At 35.7% G+C, this 22289-nt stretch overlaps 1 protein-coding gene across 16 annotated transcripts in view; it reads right to left on the bottom strand.

The window, feature by feature from the left end:
• Positions 1–22289, bottom strand: part of GPHN (gephyrin) — a 700118-nt gene that overhangs the window by 252829 nt on the left and 425000 nt on the right. For 9 of the 16 annotated variants that reach the window (XM_003263586.4, XM_030812325.1, XM_030812331.1 and 6 more), the window contains 3 exons: positions 14874–14940; positions 6916–7188; positions 5558–5656 (listed from right to left, as the gene is read on the bottom strand). In XM_003263586.4, the coding sequence (XP_003263634.1) occupies positions 5558–5656; positions 6916–7188; positions 14874–14940 (439 nt within the window). The remainder of the gene's footprint in view (positions 1–5557; positions 5657–6915; positions 7189–14873; positions 14941–22289) is intronic. The other 7 variants (XM_004087163.3, XM_030812363.1, XM_012504348.2 and 4 more) reach the window with 1 other exon arrangement.

Genomic DNA, 22289 nt, shown 5'->3' with positions numbered 1-22289 from the left:
CGTGAACCCGGGAGGCGGAGCTTGCAGTGAGCCGAGATAGTGCCACTGCAGTCCGGCCCAGGCGAAAGAGCAAGATTCCGTCTCAAAAAAAAAGGAAAAAAAAGAAAAAAAAAAAAGCACACACAGACTGAGAATAAAGGGATGGAAAAAGATATTCCATGCAAGTGGAAACCCAAAAAGAGTAGCAGTAGCTATACTTATATCAGAAAAAATAGATTTTAAGACAAACACTATAAAAAGAGACAAGGAAGGTCATTTTATAATGATAAAAGGATCAATTCAGCAAGAGGATATGACAATTGTAAACATATGCAACCAACACCAGAGCATCCAGACATATAAAACAAATATTATTATATTATTAGAACTAAAGAGAGAGACAGACCCTAACATACCAATAGCTGGAGACTTCAAACACCCCACCTTAAACATTGGACAGATTCTCCAGACAGAAAATTAATAAAGAAACATTGAGGCTGGACGTGGTGGCTCAGGCCTGTAATTCCAGCACTTTGGGAGGTGGATCGCTTGAGGTCCAGGAGTTTGAGACCAGCCTGGCCAACAAGGTGAAACCCCGTCTCTACTAAATATACAAAAATTAGCTGGGCATGGTGGCACGTGCCTGTAATCCCAGCTACTTGGGAAGCTGAGGCAGGAGAATCGCTTGAACCTTGGAGGTAGAGGTTGCAGTGAGCCGAGAATGCCCCACTGTATTCTAGCTTGGGCAACAAAGCAAGACTCTATCTTAAAAAAAAAAAAAAAAAAAAAGAAACATTGGACTTAATCTCTATTACAGATCAAATAGATCTAATAGATACTTATGGAATATTTCATCCAATGGCTGCAGAATACACATTCTTCTCCTCAGCACATGAATCATTCTCAAGGACAGACGATATGTTAGGCCACAAAACGAGTCTTTATAATTTCAAAAAAACTGAAATCATATATATCTTATCTAACCCACAACAGACTAAAACTAGAAATCAATAAAAAAAACTTTGGAAATGATACAAACATATGGAAATTAAACAATATGCTCCTGAATGACCAGTGGGTCACTGAAGACATTAAGAAGCAAATTAAAAATTTCTTGAAGCAAATGAATACGGAAACACAAAACAAATGAATATGGAAACACAAAACACCAAAACCTATGGGATAGGCAAAACAGTACTAAGAGGAAAGTTTATACCAATAAGCACCTACATCAAAAAAGTAGAAAAACTACAAATAACCTAATGACACATGTTAAAGAACTAGAAAAGCTAGAAAAAATCAAGCCCCAAAATTAGTAGAAGAAAAGAAATAAAGATCAGAGCAGCAATAAATGAAAACAAACAAAAAACAGTACAAAAGATCAACAAAATGAAAAGTTGTTTTTTTAAGAAAGATAAACAAAATTGCCAAACCTTTAGCCAGACAAAGAAGAAAACAGAGAACACCCAAATAAATAAAATCAGAGATGAAAAAGGAGACATCACAAGTATATCACAAAAATTCAAAGGATCATTACAGACTACTATGAGCAACTATATGCCAATAAGTTGGAAAACCTAGAAGTAGTGGATAAATTCCTAGATGCATACAACCTACCAAGATTGAACCATGAAGAAATCCAAAACCCGAATACAGCAATAAGTAATGAGACTGAAGCCATAATAAAGTCTCCCAGCAAAGAAAAGAACCAATAGCTTCACTGCTGAAGTCTACAAAATATTTAAAGAAGAACTGATACCAATCCTACTCAAACTATTCTGAAAAATAGAGAAGGAAGGAATACTTCTATACTCATTCTACAAGGTCAGTATTACCCTGATACTAAAACCAGACAAAGACACATCAAAAAAAGAAAACTACAGGCCAGTATCTGATTAACATTGATGTAAAAATCCTCAACAAAATGCTAGTACACCAAATTCAGAAACACATTAAAAACATCATTCATCATGACCAAGTGGGATTCATCCCAGGGATGGAAGGATGGTTCAACATATGCAAATCAATCAATGTGATACATCATATCTACAGAATGAATAACAAAAACCATATGATCACTTCACTTGATGCTGAAAAAGCATTTGACGAAATTCAATTGCTTCATGATAAAAACCCTAAAAAAACTGGGTATAGAAGGAACGTTCCTCAACATAATAAAAGCTATATGCAACAGACCCACATCTAGTATCATACTGAATGGGGAAAAACTGAAAGCCTTTCCTCTAAGATCTGGAACATGACAAGATGCTCACTTTTACCACTGTTATTCAACATAGCGTTGGAAGTGCTAGCTAGAGCAGTCAGACAAGAGAAAGATATAAATAGCACTCAATTTGGAAAGGAAGAGATCAAATTATCCTAGCTTGCAGATGATACAGTATTTGGAAAAACCTAAGACTCCAACAAAAAACCATTGGAACTGATAAGCAAATTCACTAAAGTGGCAGGATACAAAATCAAAATACAAAAATTAGTAGCATATCTTTTTTTTTTTTTGAGATGGAGTCTTGCTCCATCACCCAGGCTGAAGTTCAGTGGCATGATCTTAGCTCACTGCAACCTCTGCCTCCCAGGTTCAAGCAATTCTCCTGTCTCAGCCTCCTGAGTAGCTGGGACTACAGGGGCCTGCCACCACACCAGGCTAATTTTTGTATTTTTAGTAGAGACGGGGTTTCACCTTGTTGGTTAGGCTGGTCTCAAACTCTTGACCTTAGGTGATCCAACCGCCTCAGCCTCCCAAAGTGCTGGGATTACATGCGTGAGCCACCATGCCTGGCCAATTAGTAGCATTTCTATATGCCAACAGTGAACAATATGAAAAAGAAATTAAGAAGGCAATCTCATTTACAATAGCTACAAAGAAAACACATAGGAATAAATTTAACCAAAGAAGTAAAAGATTTCTATGATGAAGTATAAAACATTTTTGCAAGAAACTGAAGTGGACACACACAAAAAAGAAAGACATTCCATATTCATGCATTGGAAGAATCAATATTGTTAAAATGTCCACACTTCCCAAAGTGATCTATGGACTCAATGCAATCCCTATCAAAATACTTTCACAGAAACAGAAAAAATAATCATAACATTTACACGGAACCACAAAAGACCCAGAATAACCACAGCTATCCTAAGCAAAAATAAAAACAAAACTGGAGGAGTCACGCTACCTGACTTCAAATTATACTACAGAGCTGTAGTAGCTAATATATCATGGTACTGGCATAAAAACAGACACACAGACCAATGGAATAGAATAGAGAACCTAGAAACAAATCCATATATGTACAGTGAGCTCATTTTGACAAAGGGGTCAAGAACATACATTGGGGAAAGGACAGTCTCTTCAATAAACGGTGCTGGGAAAACTGGATATCCATATGCAGATGATTAAAACTAGACACCTATTTCTTGCCATATATAAAAATCAAATCGAAATGGATTAAAGACTTACATACTTAAATCTAAGACCTGAAACTATGAAACCACTAAAAGGAAACATTGGGAAAACTCTCCAGGACATTGGACTGGGCAAAGATTTCTTGAGTAATACCCGACAAACACAGGCAACCAATGAAAAAATAAACAAATAGGATCATATCAAGTTAAAAAGCTTCGCAAAACAAAGGAAACAATCAAGAAAGTGAACAGAATCCAAGGAATGGGAGAAAATATTTGCAAATTATGCATCTGAGAAGGGATTAATAACCAGACTACATAAACAACTCTATAGGAAAAAACATAAAACAATCCAATTTAAAAATGGGTAAAAGATCTGAATAGATGTTTCTCAAAGGAAGACATAAAAATGGTAAACAGGTATATGAAAAGGTGCTCATCATTATTGATCATCAGATAAATGCAATCAAAACTATAATGAGATATCATCTCTTCCCAGTTAATACGGCTTTTATCCAAAAGACAGGCAATAATGAATGCTGGTGAGGATGTGGAGAAAGGGGAACACTTGTTTGCTATTGGTGGGAATGTAAATTGGTATAGCCACTATGCAGAATAGTATGGAGGTTCTTCAAAAAACTAAAGACAGAACTACATATGATCCAGCAATGCCTCTACTAGGTATATATCCAAAAGAAAGGAAATCAGTATATTGAAGAGATATCTGCACTTCCATGTGTATTGCAGCATTATCAGCCTGAGTGTCCATCAGCAGATGAATAAAGAAAATGTGGTACATATATACAATGGAGTACTGATCAGCTATAAAAAAGAATGAGATCCTGTCATTTGCAACAACATGGATGGAACTGGAGGACAGTGTTAAATGAAATAAGCCAGGCACAGAAAGACAAACTTTGCATGTTCTCACCTATTTGTGGGAGCTAAAAATTAAAACAATTGAACTCACGGAGATAAAGATGGTAGAATGATGGTTACCAGAGGGTGGAGAGGGTGGGGAGGGGGAGTGGGAAATGGGGATGGTTAATGGGTACCCCAAAATATAGTTAGATACAATGGATAAGATCTAGATAGCACAACAGGGTGATTACAATCAGCAATAATTTGTTGTACGTTTTAGAATAAATTAGGGAATACAATTGGAATGTCTGTAACACAAAGAAATGATGAATGCTTGAAGTGACGGATACCCATTTACCCTGATGTGATTATTACCCATTGTATGCCTGTATCAAAATGTCTCACATGCCCCATAAATACATCCACTACTATGTACCCCACAAAATTAAAATTTTTAAAAAGTCTTCATTTGGTAGTATCTTCTAAGAGACTATGGATGCTAAGTTGTTGGTTTTTTTCTCTCCAAATTTTGGGTGTTTTGCTTCCTAAGTATTTAAAACCGAATTTCACTTTATTATTTGTTTTTCTTCTCTGCCCCTCTCATTTTATATCCATATTAGGGACTTAGATCAGTTTTTTTTTCATCCAATGTCTAAATTATCACTGTTTAATGATTTTTATGTATCAGTTTAATCTTTTACAACCTGGCATTTTTTTTGCAAGCTATCATTCAGCCACTGACTGAATAAACAAATATGCACCTAAAAAGTTTACTTATGATGAGGAGTCACAGAATTTATATCAAAATTCAACTCTGCAATGGTTGTAATGAGAGCTCAATGAATGAAAAAAAAATGAGATGCAAAATCATGAGAAAAAACAGGAAGGTTAATACAAATCAACTATTTGCTTGACCAATCTGTCTAGATTTTAAGACTCAAAGTGATGCTCTTAAGAGGTAATTTTAAGCCAGGCAATTTATTTAAAGATATCTGATGAAATTGGTAAGACAAAAATAACTTCTGAGCAATGACTTTCTTGCAAGTCATTTGATAAAAGTTCATTGTCACAAATGACAGAATCTTAATGATAGCAGAGTACTTTAGTCACAGGAGAAACTCTATTAAATTCCTTGATGGATATACTCAATGGCACTTACACTTCCACAAGAAAGCAATGCTGAAAATCCATCAGAATAAAACAACACATCTTCCATATGTTACAGCTTATCTCCAAGGAGAGGAAGTAGAATACATATTTGGAAAACCATTAATGCAAAGGCCTCTTGTCTTACCCGTTCATCTGTTGAATGATGGGAATAATTGATGAGACCAGGGATGGGCTGTTCACCGTGTGCCATGACAACAGCAGGACTGGTGTAGAATGGATGCTTCTAATGCACAACACATAACAACTATGAATATAGTGACAGGAAAACATGAAACTATACAAGCAAAATGACTAAAACGGAAAAAAGGTAAAAACAAATGGAAAAATGAAATGCTAACATTTTCCAAATGTAGAATGACAGAATCAGCTTAGATTTTAAATGCCATAAGCTTCTCTCCTAAGATTGAAATTTATGGCACTTCTTACTCTTTTAATTCAGAGTAAAGGAAAAAGAACATATAATGATTTAAAAATGCACCTATTTAACCAATTGGTTTCATAAAAAAAAAAAATCACACAAAACTTAAATACTTGCTAGCCTTAAGCACTTACTGGATCACTGAATGGACACTTCAAAAGGATTTCTCGATGATTCTAATCTATATATTATTAAAAAAAAAACCTCACAATGCTCATAGCCAAAATAACTGGATAAGCCATAAAATCTGAGAATTACTTCATATAGCAATTAAATTTTCAATCTTTATGCTCTTAATGAAAAATCATAATTTCCAGAATTGGTATGCTACTTCCTGAAGATATTAAGGCATACTAGATGGACTTAAGTAGGTATGAAGAATAAACCATGTTCTGTAACTTTAAGACAGTTAAATTTACTCAAGTAACTCATGGTAGTATACTTACCCATGGAGTTGCCCAAAGAGAATTTGTAATACTTTGATATTGTCCTAATAATATTTCTTACTTTATTAAAGTAAAAATGCAAATATATCCATTTCCTAACTTTACCACTAGGGTAATTTGTGTCAAGCAATGTTTGAATAAGTTATTAGTTAAGAAAAATTCAACAATTGCTGAAAAGCTTTGTCCCTTTAAAAATCTTTATTAATCTTTCCCAACTCATTTCTTGAATCATCTACGGTCTTTTACCTTCGGTTTGCTGTTCAAGAATTTGTGAAGTTTTGATATTTTGAATATATAAACATTATATATTTAATATGTCCACAAAAGTGACATCTCCAAAGAGTTCTAAAATGTCACATTGTTTATCATTGTAGCTATTACTTCAATAGGCTACAGCTCATCAGTAATGCCTCAGAACTCAGAATTAACTTCAGTGCCTTCAAGGAATCTATATCAAGAAGGAAACATAGTAGTGGAGTGTCATGGACATCCCAGTTATTTTTTTAGGGTTCTCTGAAGAAGTATTAAATGTAGGGAGGGATGGGATGGAAAACAGATGAAACCAGTACATTTACCTGTGGGTCCTTTAGGCCTCTGAGTATCTCTCATCAGGCTTACCTTGGCAGCAATGGCTGCTGCAGTTATGTGTGATGAGGAACTATCTTCTGTTGAAGCAACACCACTGTCTTTCTTCTCTTCTTCCTCTTCTTCACATTGAACCCCTTTGTCTTCTGTCTGTTTATGGGGGCTGGTAGTAGGAGGAGGGGAAAGAGGGGGTGGTGGGGAAGGCAAATCTTCAAGTTCATCATGCACCTCCTTTACTTTTACAATGGCATCACGTAAAAGGTCAATGGCATGAGGTAGAGCTGGCAGTATGAATTGAAAGCATTCCTGTATGCAAGAGAAAGAAAAAAAATTAAGATGAAGCACTTTTGTAATTATATAAGATGGTGGCAATCAAATTGTTTCATGATTTTGGCTCTGCATTTTCCTCCATCAATCTCAGAATGAATCATATGTAAAACATTGTCTTAGCAATATGCCATGAAGTAAGCATAACATATATTACAGTATTCTCCATAAGCTAAGGAACTACAGTGCTACAATGTTGGTCATATCAAACATTAAAAATGACCACTCTTTTAATTAAAATTAACTTTTAAATGTTTATAGGAGTATGTGCTGTGAAATGATCTAAAATTTGTAATATTTTTGTCATGAACTGTACTACTCCTCATTATTGTGATGTAATAAAAATAGTTACAGTGACAAAAAAAAAAAAAGCATATACTCTGCTGACTATTCCTTTTGCTATGCAAAAGCTCCTTAGTTTAAATTAGGTCCCAGCTATTTGTCTTTGTTTTTATTGCAATTGCTTTTGGGTTTTTGGTCATGAAATCCTTGTCTAAGCCAATGTCTAGAAGGGTTTTTCCAATGTTATCTTCTATAATTTTTATATAGTTTCAGATTAAGGACTTAGGTTTAAGTCCTTAATCTATCTTGAGTTGATTTTTGTATAAGGTGAGAGTTGAGAATCAAGTTTCATTCTCCTACATAGGGCTAGCCAATTATCCCAGCGCCATTTGTTGAAAAGGGTATCCTTTCCCTACTTCATGTTTTTGTTTGCTTTGTCGAAGATCAGTTGGCTCTAAGTTTTTAATTTTATTTCTAGGTTCTCCATTCTGTTCCATTGATCTATGTGCCTATTTTTATACCAGTACCACGCTGTTTTGGTGACTATGGCCTTATGGTGTAGTTTGAAATCAGGTAATGTGATGACTCCAGATTTGTTTTTTTTGCTTAGTCTTGCTTTGGCTATGCGGGCTCTTTTTTGGTGCCATATGAATTTCAGAATTGTTTTTCCTAACTCTGTGAAGAATGATGGTGGTATTTTGATGGGAATGGCATAGAATTTGAAAATTGCATTTGGCAGTATGGTCATTTTCACAATATTGATTTGGCTAATCCATGAGCATGGGATGTGTTTACATTTGTTTGTGTCGTCTATGATTTCTTTCAGCAGCGTTTTGTAATCTTCACAATCTACACATCTGACAAAGGACTAATATCCAGAATCTACAACGAACTCAAACAAATCAGTAAGAAAAAAAAAAAAACAATCTCATCAAAAAGTGGGCTAATGACATGAACAGACAATTCTCAAAATAAGATATACAAATGGCCAACAAACATATGAAAAAATGTTCAACACCACTAATGATCAGGGAAATGAAAATCAAAACTGTAATGCAATACCACCTTACTCCTGCAAGAATGGCCATAATCAAATAATCAAAAAACAGTAGATGTTGGCGTGGATGCGGTAAACAGGGAACACTTCTACACTGCTGGTGGGAATGTAAACTAGTGAAACCACTATGGAAAACTGTGGAGATTCCTTAAAGAACTAAAAGTAGAACTACCATTTGATCCAGCAATCCCACTACTGGGTATCTACCCAGAGGAAAAGAAGTCATTATTCAAAAAAGACACTTGCACACACATGTTCATAGCAGCATAATTCACAATTGCAAAATTGTGGAACCAACCCAAATGCCCATCAATCAATGAGTGGATAAACTATTTTATTTATATATATATATATATATATATATATAAAATACAAATAAATATATATAATATAAATATATATAAAATATATAAATATATATAATATATATTTTATTATATATAAATATATAAATATATATTATATAAAATATATATTTATATAAACAAATATATATAATAAATTATATATATATAAATAAAATAGTTTCTTTATCCACTTATTGATTGATGGGCATTTGGGTTGGTTCCACGGTTTTGCAATTGTGAATTGTGCTGCTATGAACATGTGTGTGCAAGTGTCTTTTTTGAAGAATGACTTCAATATATATATATATGATGGTATATTACTCAGCCATAAAAAGGAATGAATTAACACCATTTGCAATGACCTGGATGAGATTACAGACTATTATTCTAAGTGAAGTAACTCAGAAATGGAAAACCAAACATTGTATGTTTTCACTGATATGTGGGAGCTAAGCTATGAGGATGCAAAGGCATAGGAATGACACAACGAACTTTGGGGACTTATGGGAAAGAGTGCAGGGGGTGAGGGATAAGACAACAAATATGGTGCAGTGTATACCTCTCAGTGATGGGTGCACCAGGATCTCACAAATCACCACTAAAGAACTTACTCACGTAAGCAAATACCACCTGTACCCCAATAACTTACGGAAAAATAAAAAAAAAATAAGCTTGAGGACAGGCATGGATGGTCAGAATCAGATTCTCTTAAAAAAAAAAAAAAAGGCATGCACTGCATTTTAAAAAAAATAGAATTTCTATATACAACTTGGTAGTTTAAAGAAGCATTATGAGAAAGACACGAAAGATAGGAAAGAAGCCCAAGAGTTTGAGGCTGCAGCGAGCTATGATCGTGTAACTGCATTCCAGCCAGGGTGACACAGTGAGACTCTGTCTCTAAAAATAAATAAATAAATACATTCTAAAAACTTGTATACTACCCTCTTTTCCATCCCTTCCTCCCCAAGAGAAAACCTACATACTCACACACATACACATTTAATTCTTGGGTTATTTCTACAACTCTTAAATGATTTATGCAAAAATCCTGAAGAAACTAGGAGCCCTCCATCCCTTGTTCCCAACCTCCTGAGTCAAGACCATTTCTTGATGTGATTCATGCCAAACACTTAAGACACTGCTGTATTTTGGATGGGTCAAATCTACTTTTTTTTTTTTTGAGATGGAGTCTCACTCTGTCTCCCAGGCTGGAGTGCAATGGCGCCATCTTGTCTCACTGCAACCTCTGCCTCCTGGGTTCAAGCAATTCTCTGCCTCAGCGTCCTGAGTAGCTGGGATTACAGGTGCCTGCCACCACGCCTGGCTAATTTTTTTTTATTTTTAGTAGAGATGGGGTTTCACCAACTCGGCTAGGCTGGTCTTGAACTCCTGACCTTGTGATCGGCCCGCCTCGGCCTCCCAAAGTGCTGGGATTACAGACATGAGCCCTAGCGCCTGGCCAAATCTACTTAATCTTTAATCCAAAAGTAGAGAGAAGCAATTGGGGGCCTTCCATGCAGAAAGTGGGCTCAGGAGGCTAAGTAAAGGAATATGAATATTTATATCCAAGGCACTCAGGAACTTTTACACAGGTGCAAGAAACTTACATTAAAGTGGTCACAAGATTGTTTAAATAGGCGACAGACAAATGAAACTCTATGTTTACTGCTAGACACCAAACCTTTGTGTGAAATCTTGAATTTATGGGGAGGGAGAGTAGCCTGTACCTGTCTGTTATTTTCCTAATCCCGACCCCTCATTCTTGAACTGCAGATTGAGCCCGTTTGGGCTTCGGTGACCCCACCACTGGGGTATATTTATTTGATGGTTGATTTTGCTGTACTGTCTACTTCTTTTCCCATCTTCTTTTTTTTTTTTTTTGAACATTTTCTCTGTCCCCCAGCTGAGTGCCCCTCCCCCGCCCCCCCCCCCCCCCCCCCAGCCCCCTGCTACACGCCCCCCCCCAGCTAATTTTTGTTTTTAGTAGAACGAGTTTCCCGTGTGCAGGATGTCTCGATCTCTGACTCGTTCCCCCCCGCCTCCCAAGTCTGGATACAGCTTGAGCCACCGCCCCCCCCATCTTCTAATCATTTTTTTTTTTTTTTTTTTTGAGATGGAGTCTCGCTCTGTCGCCCAGGCTGGAGTGCAGTGGCACAATTTTGGCTCACTGCAAGCTCTACCTCCCGGGTTCACGCCATTCTCCTGCCCCAGCCTCCCTAGTAGCTGGGACTACAGGCACCCGCCACCACGCCCGGCTAATTTTTTTTTTTTGTATTTTTTAGTAGAGACGGGGTTTCACCGTGTTAGCCAGGATGGTCTCGATCTCCTTACCTCGTGATCTGCCCGCCTCGGCCTCCCAAAGTGCTGGGATTACAGGCGTGAGCCACCGCGCCCGGCCCTAATCATTTTTTTAACATACATGCTGACTCTTTTCCTATCGCTTCTCCTTTTCTTGGGAAAATATAATGAATAAAGATTTATTGGTACTGAAGTTGTTTAAAAAAAGGCAAGAAAGAGGTTTCATATTTTTAGTTAGAGCAGGGCAGTAGAATTAACAACCCATGTGAGAACCAGATTATTTTGTCCAGAGAGCTAAAGTTCTAACTACCATCATAAAGTATAGCTAGGTAACATTGTACAGCAAGCAAAATATAAAATAAGATTGTAAAGAGCACTGCATAAAGTTAATATAATCTGCTGCTGAGGTGCTCACTATTATCTATAATGTATCACCAAAAGAGAATAGGTAAGGACCTAAAAACCAGAATATAAGGCCAGATATACCTGCAGAAGAGGTGGAGGTCTTTCTCTTTCACATTTGAAGTAATAGCTTAAAATCTAAGATGTAAAAAAAAAAAAAATCTTAATTTTTGGAGGGTTACATAATATCGGGAAAGATGTCTAATCTTTTGACCTATCTTTGTATGGCTCAATCAGTTTACTCTTTTAAGATTGTGTAGTGAAGAATTTAACCTTGACCGAGGAGAGGTCGGGTCTTTACACTCAGCTTCTGGGAGTGATCTCCAGGTCCTTGAAATTTCATGCCTAATAGGAATGTCTTCGTTGCCTATGGACTTTGGGCACCAGAGACAGTCTAACAATGTTAGACTGCAGTTCAGGAATGAGGGAAAGGGATCAGGAAAAGAACAGACAGGTATAGGCTACCCTCCCTCTCTCCCCATTAATTCAAGATTTCACACAAAGCTTTGGTGTCTAGCAGTAAACATGGAGTTTCATTCATCTGTCTATTAAATAATCTTGTGGCCACTTTGACAAAAGTTTTTCTGAACCTGCATAAAAGTTCCTAAGTGACTTGAATATATATTCATACTCCCTTTCTTGGCCTTCCGATCCCACTTTCTACATGGAAGGCCCCCAGTTGCTTCTCTCTACTTTAGGATTAAAGATTACAGGTCAGCCACACTGGCAGTAAGTGTTTGAGTCTCAATAAAAGCTCTGGATACCAAAGGCTCAGTTGAACATCCCCAGCTGGCATTACTCCATGTGTGGTATCACAGACTGATGCCAGAAGGGTGACATGTCCATGTCTCCAAAGAGAGAGGACAACAGAAGTTCCTCATTTGTTACTTCTGTTAGACTCTGCCCTATGCACTTTCTCCCTTAGCTGACTTTAATCCGTATTCTTTCCTTGCAATGAACAATAATCATGATTATAACAGCTTTCTGTGAGTTCCATGAATGCTAGTAAATTATTAAACCTGAAGGTCATTTTAGGATCTCCTGAATTTGCAATTAGGGTCAGAAATGAGAGCAATTTTGTGGAGTACTCCACATTTGTAGGTGGCTATTTTTTGCAGTTGGCTAAAACTCCTTACAGTTGGTGTCAAAAATAAGATTTTCTAGGCCGGGCGCGGTGGCTCACGCTTGTAATCCCAGCACTTTGGGAGGCCGAGGCGGGCGGATCATGAGTTCAGGAGATTGAGACCACGGTGAAACCCCGTCTCTACTAAAAATACAAAAAATTAGCCAGGCGTGGTGGCGGGCGCCTGTAGTCCCAGCTACTTGGAGAGGCTGAGGCAGGAGAATGGCGTGAACCCGGGAGGCGGAGCTTGCAGTGAGCCGAGATTGCGCCACTGCACTCCAGCCTGGGCGACAGAGCGAGACTACATCTCAAAAAAAAAAAAAAAAAAAAAGATTTTCTAGAAAGACCCTGACTCACTGAAATACATGGCTTAGGAAGTGAAGAGAGGGTGTGGGATGATGAACCTTTGATCCCTGAGTGAAGACAGTGTCAACCACAGCATGGAATTGCTTCTGTACTGTGATTAGTTAATGGAGATAATTCCCAAAAAGTTATCTCACTGGATGCATACGGAGACGCAAAATATAAAGAAAGAAGCTAAACACACAATCTCTCAGTTATTGTTATCTATGCTAGCTAAAATGAAGGTAGGGGATACAATACTACTCTAAATGAATAGGAACAGACTGTGCAGGAGGAACTTGCTAAACTAGTATTACCGACTGCAATCTGAATCAGCACAGTGGCCAAATCTTACAACTCTTTAAAAGGTGGAAAAGTTTGGGTATAAATAGAGAGAAGGAAGAATGGTGGCTGAGGGTAAAGGAATGAATGGATAGGTTATGCAGTAAGGGAGATAATACTGCATTGGTATCTCCAAAGAGGTTCAGAACAAGAGATGACATTGTTTCTTAGCTTAAGTGTAACAGATGCTTGAAAGAGTGAAGTCTTATGTTGCTGAGACCACTCCTATTTTTGGAATCCAACAAGCCTGCAAACCTGAGTAGCATCATTCTGGGAGACATTCTGGTCTATTAATGTCTGAGAAGGACTCTAAGAATGTGCCAGTATCTTTTGACTTTTATTTTTTAGGTTATGGCTAAGTGTATTGGGAAATTCAGTTAAAGCCTCCTCAGGATATAATGTCAATAGAAAATGACTGGCCTGAGGAAGAACTGCACTTAGGTAACCATCAGCTAATTTCTATGATATATAGTTCTGTACAAACATATCAATAGTGGTAGATTAAGGTGATAATTTAGTAACTTAATACAAAATTATGAAAATGTATATAATGGCTTTAGTGGATGGATTAGCTATTTCTCTACATCTATCCATACCCTACACTGCCTTGGCCAAATCTTAGGCATATTCACACTGATACTACTGCTGTGTCTGTCACATAAACATATAGTAAATATAGATGCCCAGACAAACATGACTGTGTTGCTATACAATAAAAAAAGCCTTGGCCAAAGGCCAGGGGGTAGCTTGTACAGCAAAGAATTAACAGTACCTAAAGAGAGTCTGAGGGTAAAAGTAGTTGCCTTTAACTAGTTGGAGGAGATCTCTAGGTCCTCAGAATGTCATGTGTGACAGCAGTGTCTTTGTTTACCTGATGGCTTTGGCCACCATACACTCTAACAATATGACTTATGATGGGGACTTTTGGCCACATGGTGTCAGTTCTGGAACGTACTGGAGACTAATGCTATCAATCCAATCTCTGGGAAGTGCTAAAGACTAAAGGTCATTCACATGGGCAAAATATAATGAACTAAAAAAAACAACAAACAAACAAACAAAACCTCTGGACATCAAAAACTCAGGTGAGCTTCTCTGATTGGAAATATTACAAGTATATTATCATACACAAATGCCAGGAGAGTAAAGCATTCATGACTCTATAGGGAGAGGACAAAGGAAGCTCTGTGTTTGGTAGTATTCCTGGACGTTGTCTTATGCACTTCTTCTCTTGGCTGATTTTAATCTGTATCCTTTCCCCATAATAAACCATAACTGTAAGTGTAACAGTTTTTAGTGAGTTCTATGTCTTTCCATTGAATTACTGAACCCAAGAGTGACTTTGGGAATCCTGCAATTGGTATCAGACGTGAGGGCAGTCTTGTGGAGTGCTCCAACTTTTTGGCTGGCTAACTTTCACGGCTGGTCAAAAGCTCTTACACTAAACCATTAATATGTCCAGGTGATTTACCTGAGATCCTTTCTTGCTACCTGGCAGGTTAATTATGAGCGTTTTCCCTCTGATTCCACATACAGGCCTGAAAGAAAAGAGAAAGTAGATGAACACTAAATTGCAATGAATGCCCGGTTTAAATACACTAACAACAAAGAACAATCATTTTACTTTACATGTGAACAACTGTTTTAGGAATAAAAGTGTTATCTTAAGACATTCACTGCTGGCTATACAAATTAGGCATTCTGGTTGAAGTTTTTACATTATGGTTAGTATGGCAAATTGGAAAAAATGTACTGAATGTGGAATCAGAATAATTTACCTACTTTTAAGCAATCTGACCAAGTCTAATGACCTATTTTGTCTAACTTCAGCTTCTTCATATATTATACAATTGTTTAAGAGTTTGAGATAGTGCATTAAAAATGCCTAGTGATATTTATGTTCAAAAGTCTAACACAAAAAGCACTTAAGATTTAGATTTCAGCTCTTGCTTCTCAGGAAGTCTGTAAGTTTTAAAGTAAAACAAAGTTTTTCACAAGTGAATGGCAGAAGGGAAGAGGTTGGAGAGCTCATTCATTAATAGACCCACTGATAATCGCAGGCATTTTAAGCTAGAAATGCCTTTCAGAGATAATTGTCAATTTCCAGGCCACATTTAAACTAACTGGTTAAGAAACATAAAAAATGGAAAAGCAGTGGAAGACTGGAGTCAAGGATCAAAGGCCTAGATTTTCATATGAGAGCTGGAATTATGCTGTCATTGACTGGTTGTGTTACTTTGATCTGGTAACATTATCTCATTTTCATCATTTGAAAACAAAGAGATTATGCTATTTTTAAATTTTTACAGTATTTTTAAAGTAATGTAAGAATACTCTTCCCCAAATGTCTTGATTGAGTTTTTCTTTAACCACTCTTATTCTCTGAAATAACCTAAAACTGTCCTATATTTTATTACTTTTTCTTCTTGTCCTATTTACAATCTGAAAGAGAAGATTGCCATTTATTTACAACTTTCCATATATCTGAAAATGTTTACTGAATCACCTGCTGGCCTTCTTCTTACCAGAAAAACTATTCATTGTTTCATTAAAAACTTTAAGGCTATTTTCTGACCTTTAATCTTAATGATATTTCTTCAAAATCTGTTTTAGTTCTGGCAGTCAGAATTGGATAAAGTACTTTAGTGACAAAATGGCACTGGGTAATTATATCGTTCTTAATATGTTCCTGTTTACTTAGGAATTTTGTTTTTCTTTCCAAACTAAAATGCTACATTTTAGCTTTTTGTCAATATGATAGCTAATTGATTATAATATCACCAGTAATATGATTGGAATATAATCAATATTAAGTTCTCTATTTTCATGTAGCTACATCCAGAAGTTTGTAGCACCTTTCCTTCTAAAAACTAGAAATATTACCATAACAATTGCTGCATATTATCCTCCCAACATTTCTATGAAGAAAAGACAAATATAGTTACCTACAAAATATGGAAAAATAATTTGGAGTACAAAGAATTTGATTAATACATAGCTCTGGGATCTTTGTAATTTTATACAGTAAGTTCATTCCATCTTGTGTTTATTAATGTCCATGAACTTATCCTTACTGACATCACTGTTAACAATTTTGTCACATATTATGAAATGTGTTGGATTTTATTTTCCAAGAAGGTTGTAACTTCCTCCATTAGAAGGTTAGTGGCAAGTTAAAACTTAGTTAATTCTTTTTATTCTAATTTTTGGTAATCAAATCCAGGCTTTTTATGTCTCCAATAATACTTCACTTGCTCTAGGTTGACACCTTAGTAGCAGTGCTAATATAACCAACAATTATATCTAGACCACTATTTTTCTGTGTGTGTGTATGTATGCATAGGTGATATAATTAAAGGTTTTGCTATATAGCCAGGAGATTACATTTGTTATTTCCCATCAATTTTTTTTACTTTTTATTTTGCCAAAACATTAGATCAGAGATTTATTTATTCTTTCTCATTTCCCTGATCTCTCTGAAGTGTTTAAAAATTAATTTTAAGATATACTTTTTCATCTATAGAATGTGCAGAGTCACTGCAAGAAGAAAGTACTCCTCCTCTATATAAAGCTTTAGGATTAATAAAGTATTTTTACAAACATTATATCATTCAATAATTTAAAAACTATAAGCACCAAAGTTTTAGCATATTCCAATATTTATCAAACAGCTAAAGATCTATACTAAGTATTATGGAATAAATGCAACCCAAATGCTTAAGAAGTTTATAATTGTAAAATGTAGAACATTAAAGCATATAAACAACTACAACACAAGATAGTAAGTAGTAATACAAATTGGTATAAAGTACCATAGGTTAAAAAAAAAAGTAGCCAATGTGGTGGCTCACGCCTGTAATCCCAACACTTTGGGAAGCCAAGGTGGGAGGATCATGAGGTCAGGAGTTTAAGACCAGCCTGGCCAATATGGTGAAACCCTGTTTCTACTAAAAATACAAAAAATTAGCCGGGTGTGGTAGCAGGTGCCTGTAATCCTAGCTACTCAGGAGGCTGAGGCCGAAGAATTGCTGGAATCCGGGAGGCGGAGCTTGCAATGAGCAGAGATTGTGCCATTGCACTCCAGCCTGAGTGACAGGAGTGAGACTTCGTCTCAAAAAAAGAAAACAAAACAAAAACCAAAAAGAAGGGCAGTTTAGGAGGAGGGAAAAATAAAAATAATGCAAAAGTACAGAGTTAAAAAAAGCACCAAGTGCATTTTGAGTATATTGTCTCTCACCAGCAAGCATCCACTTGCTTACTTATAGAGGAGTAATGTGAGGTAAGAAGGACCAGTGGAAAGATGTTGCTGTCTGACGGATCAGTATTTTTCAATTTGTGGTCTCTGGACCAGAAACATATACATCATATAGGAATTTGTTGGAAAGGCAAAATTTCCCATACCACCCTTATCCCCTCCTCTCTGTTGCTGATATATTGGATAAAAAATTATGAGGGTGGGGTCCAGTAATCTGTATCTTAACAAGTTCTCTAGTTGACTCTCATCCATGGAAAAGTTTGAGAACTGCTGTGATAAACTGTGCTTGAATTTTGGTACTACTATTTACTATTAGTGTAATCCTGTCTTCATTACTAAACTTCTTTAATCCTTAGTTTCCATAATCTGAGTTGTTAAAAGGGTTAACATAATCTTTGAAATATAAGGTAAAGTATAATCTAGTACATAATAGGCATTAAATAAATATTTGGTCCATCTTTCCTTAAAAAGTACATTAGAATTAAGAGAGTAGAAGTCATGAATTCACTGTAGAGAGCTAGAATGTATTCTTAAGGCATTGGGAACGATTCATGGATTCTGCTATTACTAATATTACCAAGCACTATTTCAGGAATAATAGTCTAAGATGAACTGAAAGGGGATGACAGAAGATATAAAGAAAAGAAAGTCTGATAACAAAAAACACTAAATACGAGTTGACTCATTCTTGGTTTATTTTCTCTCATGTATCTCAGCATGTTACATAGTGCATTGTTTTTGTTTATGTATATAAAATATAAAATATATTTTAAATAAATGTAAAAGTATATTAAGCAAAAATCCTTTGGGAACAATAGGAAGGGCATTTTAGTCTTAGGTAAGGAAGGGTAGGGGTAGTTAAGAGAAGGCTTCTATAAGGAAGGAAAAAAATCTAAGCTTCTGCCTGAAGAACTGGTAGGTGTTACAGAGGTAAAAAGAGAAGGAAGAACATTCAAGGCAGAGAAAAGGGCATGTACAAAGTACTCACAAGCTAACAATAGAACCTGATATGTGTGGTAAAAACAACAAGTGTGGGTGGATGCTGATGCAAAAAGCAGCAGTGACAAATTATATAGGCCCTGGAAAGTAATCTTAAAGAATTCAGTCTTTATCCACAGACTTTATCTACAGTGGAGAGTGAGATTTTGCCAAAAAATTTTGAGCAGAGAAATAACATACTAATATCTGTATTTTCAAAAGATATTTCTGGCTGCAAAGTGGAAAATTGTTTGGAAAGGTGCAAGACAGGAAGCAAGGAATACAGTTAAGACAATGTCGAAAAATGTAACAGGTGAATTAGGGTGGTTGCAAAGGTGATGAAGAAAAGCGAACAGGTTATAGTTAAGAATATTCTAACCCACAGACTATATAATGGGATAGTTACCTTTTTATTCTATTTTTTTTGAAATTTTAATACAAAAAGAGTAATTTTTAAAAACAGGACATATTTGGATGAAAACTGGTCCTAATCTAGATTTACACTAGAAGTTCAATATTCTATGTTAAACTTGATCACAACAGGCATGAGAATAGAAGAATATGAAAAATATTGCTTCTCTTAAAATTTCTGTTAAATATTAAATACACAGCAAGGTATGACATGTGTATAAAACAGACAATAACAATAAAAATCCCACTGATGTGCCTACTACCTAGGTGAAGAAACAGACTATCACTGATACCTTCAAAGAGTACTGTGTGCCTTGCCCGATCTCAAGTCCCTTCTCCAAATAACTATTATCCTGAATTTTAAAACATTCTCTTACTGTTTTGTAAAACAGCTCTATCAATATAAAATTCATATGCCATACAACTTACCCATTTAAAAGATACAATTCAATAGTTTTTAAAGTATATTCTCAGAGTTGTACAATCATCCCGGTAATCAATTTTAGAACATTTTCATCACCCTCCACAAAAAAAATCCCATACCCATTAGCAGTCACTTCACATTTTCTTGCAACTCCCAGCCCTAGGCATTCACTAAGCTATGTTCTGTCCATACAGATTTGCCTATTCTAGACATTTCATACAAAGGGAAACATATAATATGTCACCTTTTGTGACTTGCTTCTTTTACTTAACATGTTTTCAAGGTTCATCCATGTGGTGCTTATATAAGTCATTCACTTAAAAAAAAACTTTTCCACATATATTTATCTAAATATATTTTCATTTTAGCATGCTTTTGAAATTTATATACAAATGAAATCATACTGTGTATATTCTTATACAACTTGGTTTTCTCACTCAACATTGTGTTTGTGAGACTCCTCCATGCTAATATGCATAGCTATAGTTCATTTTCAATGCTGTACAATATTACATATGTGCACAGCTTTCTCTAGGACAGTGTTCTTCAAATTGTAGGTCATGACCAATTAATAGGGCAGTAAACTGACTTCGGTTGCCATAACTAGCATTTTTTAAAAAAGAACAGAACAGAAAATATCAGAATGCTTTCCTGGTAGTTAGGATAAATATCGACTCAGAAAAGTTTGTGCCTTTTGTATATGTATGTGTGTGCATATTGTTTATGTACATATATATGCATATATGCATACCTACATACATAGAGACATATATATATACATATGTGTGTGGGTACTGAATTACAATGTTAAGTACATTTCTTACTGTGGCTTATGGTCAAAAACATTTGAAAGCTAATGTTCTAGGGTAAATAGCTAGAAGCAGATTTTATGAGTCACAGGAATAAGCAGATGTGCAGTTTTACTGTATAAAAGTAATTTTCCATAGTGTTTGTACCAATTTACATTCCCATCAACACACTGTTGCTGCCTCTCCTGACAATGCTAGATGTTGTCAGTGTTTTTCTTTTTTAATTTCTTTTGGCCGAATAGATGACAGATATAAAGCAACTACAATAAAATGTTAATAGTAGAATCTTAAGTATTCACTGTAAAATTCTTTCAATTTGGTATATGTTTGAAATTTTTCATAATGAAAAGGTTGAGATAAAGTTGTCTCTTTATTTGTAATTTTAAACTTAAATCTAAACATTTTATTGTTCATATATGTATTGGCTTATTATTTCTGTTCTGCAGTTAGTGTATTTCCATCTGTTAGTGCAGGGTGCCCCAAAATTATAAACTTCTAGAGGGTCGATTCTGTATAGAACCTATTGTATAGCACCTAATACAGTATCTTCACCAGTTAGACATTTATTAAATCCATTTTGATGAAATGAGGAATGCTCAGAAACTGTGCTATAGTTACAATCTCTACATCATGAAATAAACAGTAAATATGAAATTTGGTCCCTTTAAAAAATACACCTTGGGTTTATAGGACAGCAACTGATGTATCCTGATCTTCTATCCAACAAACTTGATGAACTCTTCCATTACTTCTAAAAGACTACTAATTTTTTAATAATTCCCATGTAGTAATCATGGGAGATTACTTGTCCTTTTCAATGCTTGTATCATTTATTTTTTTTACTTTGTACAATATTGGACAGAAGTATACTTGGACTCTGTCTTATTCCTAACTTTAAAGAGAATACTGACAATATCTAATTATTAACTATATTTGCTTTGTCAAATTAAGGAAGTTCCCTTCTAATCATTGCTTGCTAAGAGTCGTTATTCACAAACAGGTTTGGAATTTTATCAAATGCTTTTTCTGCATCAATTGAGAAGGTCCTATGACTTTTCTCCCTTAATCTGTTAATGTGGTGATTCATGTTAATCAGTTAACCATCTTTGTGTCCTTGAAATAAATCCATCTTTATCCTGATGTATCTTTTAAAATATACTTTTAGATTTGATATGTTAGTATCTTATTTTTGAAGTTTTCACATCCATGTTCACAATGAATACCTACATTTTCCCTTTTTTCTACTACCATTTTCTAGTTTTGTAATAAGATTATCCCAGACTCATAACACGAATTGAGAAATGTTTGCTCAGGCTTTCCTTGTTTTTCATGACCTTGATAGCTTTGGTAAGTGCTGGTCAGTTTTTTTTTGCAGAATGCCCACTTCTGGTGTCTGTCTGATATTTTCTGATGATAAGATTAGGGTTATGGGATTTTTGGAAGAAGACTATAGAGGTATAGAGCATTTTTATTACATCATATCACAGGTATATGCTACCAATCTGACTAATGAATGTTGATATTGATCTTGATCTCTTAGCTGAGGTATTTGTCAGGTGCTCCCCACAGCAAAGTTACTCTTCCCCAACCTGCCCCCAGTTCTGTACTCTTTGGAAGGAAGTCACTGTATGTAGCCCATGCCTAAGAAGTGAGGAGTTATGTGCCCCTTCCTTGAGGGTGGAACATCTATATAAATTATTGGGAAATCTTATGCACAGGACATTTGTCTCTTCTCCCTCATGAATTAATTTATGCAAAAAGTTACTTGTATAAGCATGGAGTCATGGATGTTTATTTGTTTATTTTATACTTTGGATTATAATAAGATACTGCTTATTGCTTATTTTGTTGCTCACATTTTTACATCTTTGGTCATTGGGAGATGTCAATTGACTCCTATGCCCGTTTAATACATACCCGCCAATGTGTGTTTTGTTGTAGTTTGTTTTCTTGAGCGCTTCCTTACTTTTAAGCACTACGAGATATACCAGGCTCATCTTGTATATTTCC

Source organism: Nomascus leucogenys, chromosome 1a (assembly GCF_006542625.1).
Source record: "Nomascus leucogenys isolate Asia chromosome 1a, Asia_NLE_v1, whole genome shotgun sequence".
NCBI lineage: Eukaryota > Metazoa > Chordata > Mammalia > Primates > Hylobatidae > Nomascus > Nomascus leucogenys.
Note: the sequence above shows the minus strand (reverse complement) of the source record. Positions and strands in the feature narration are given on the sequence as shown.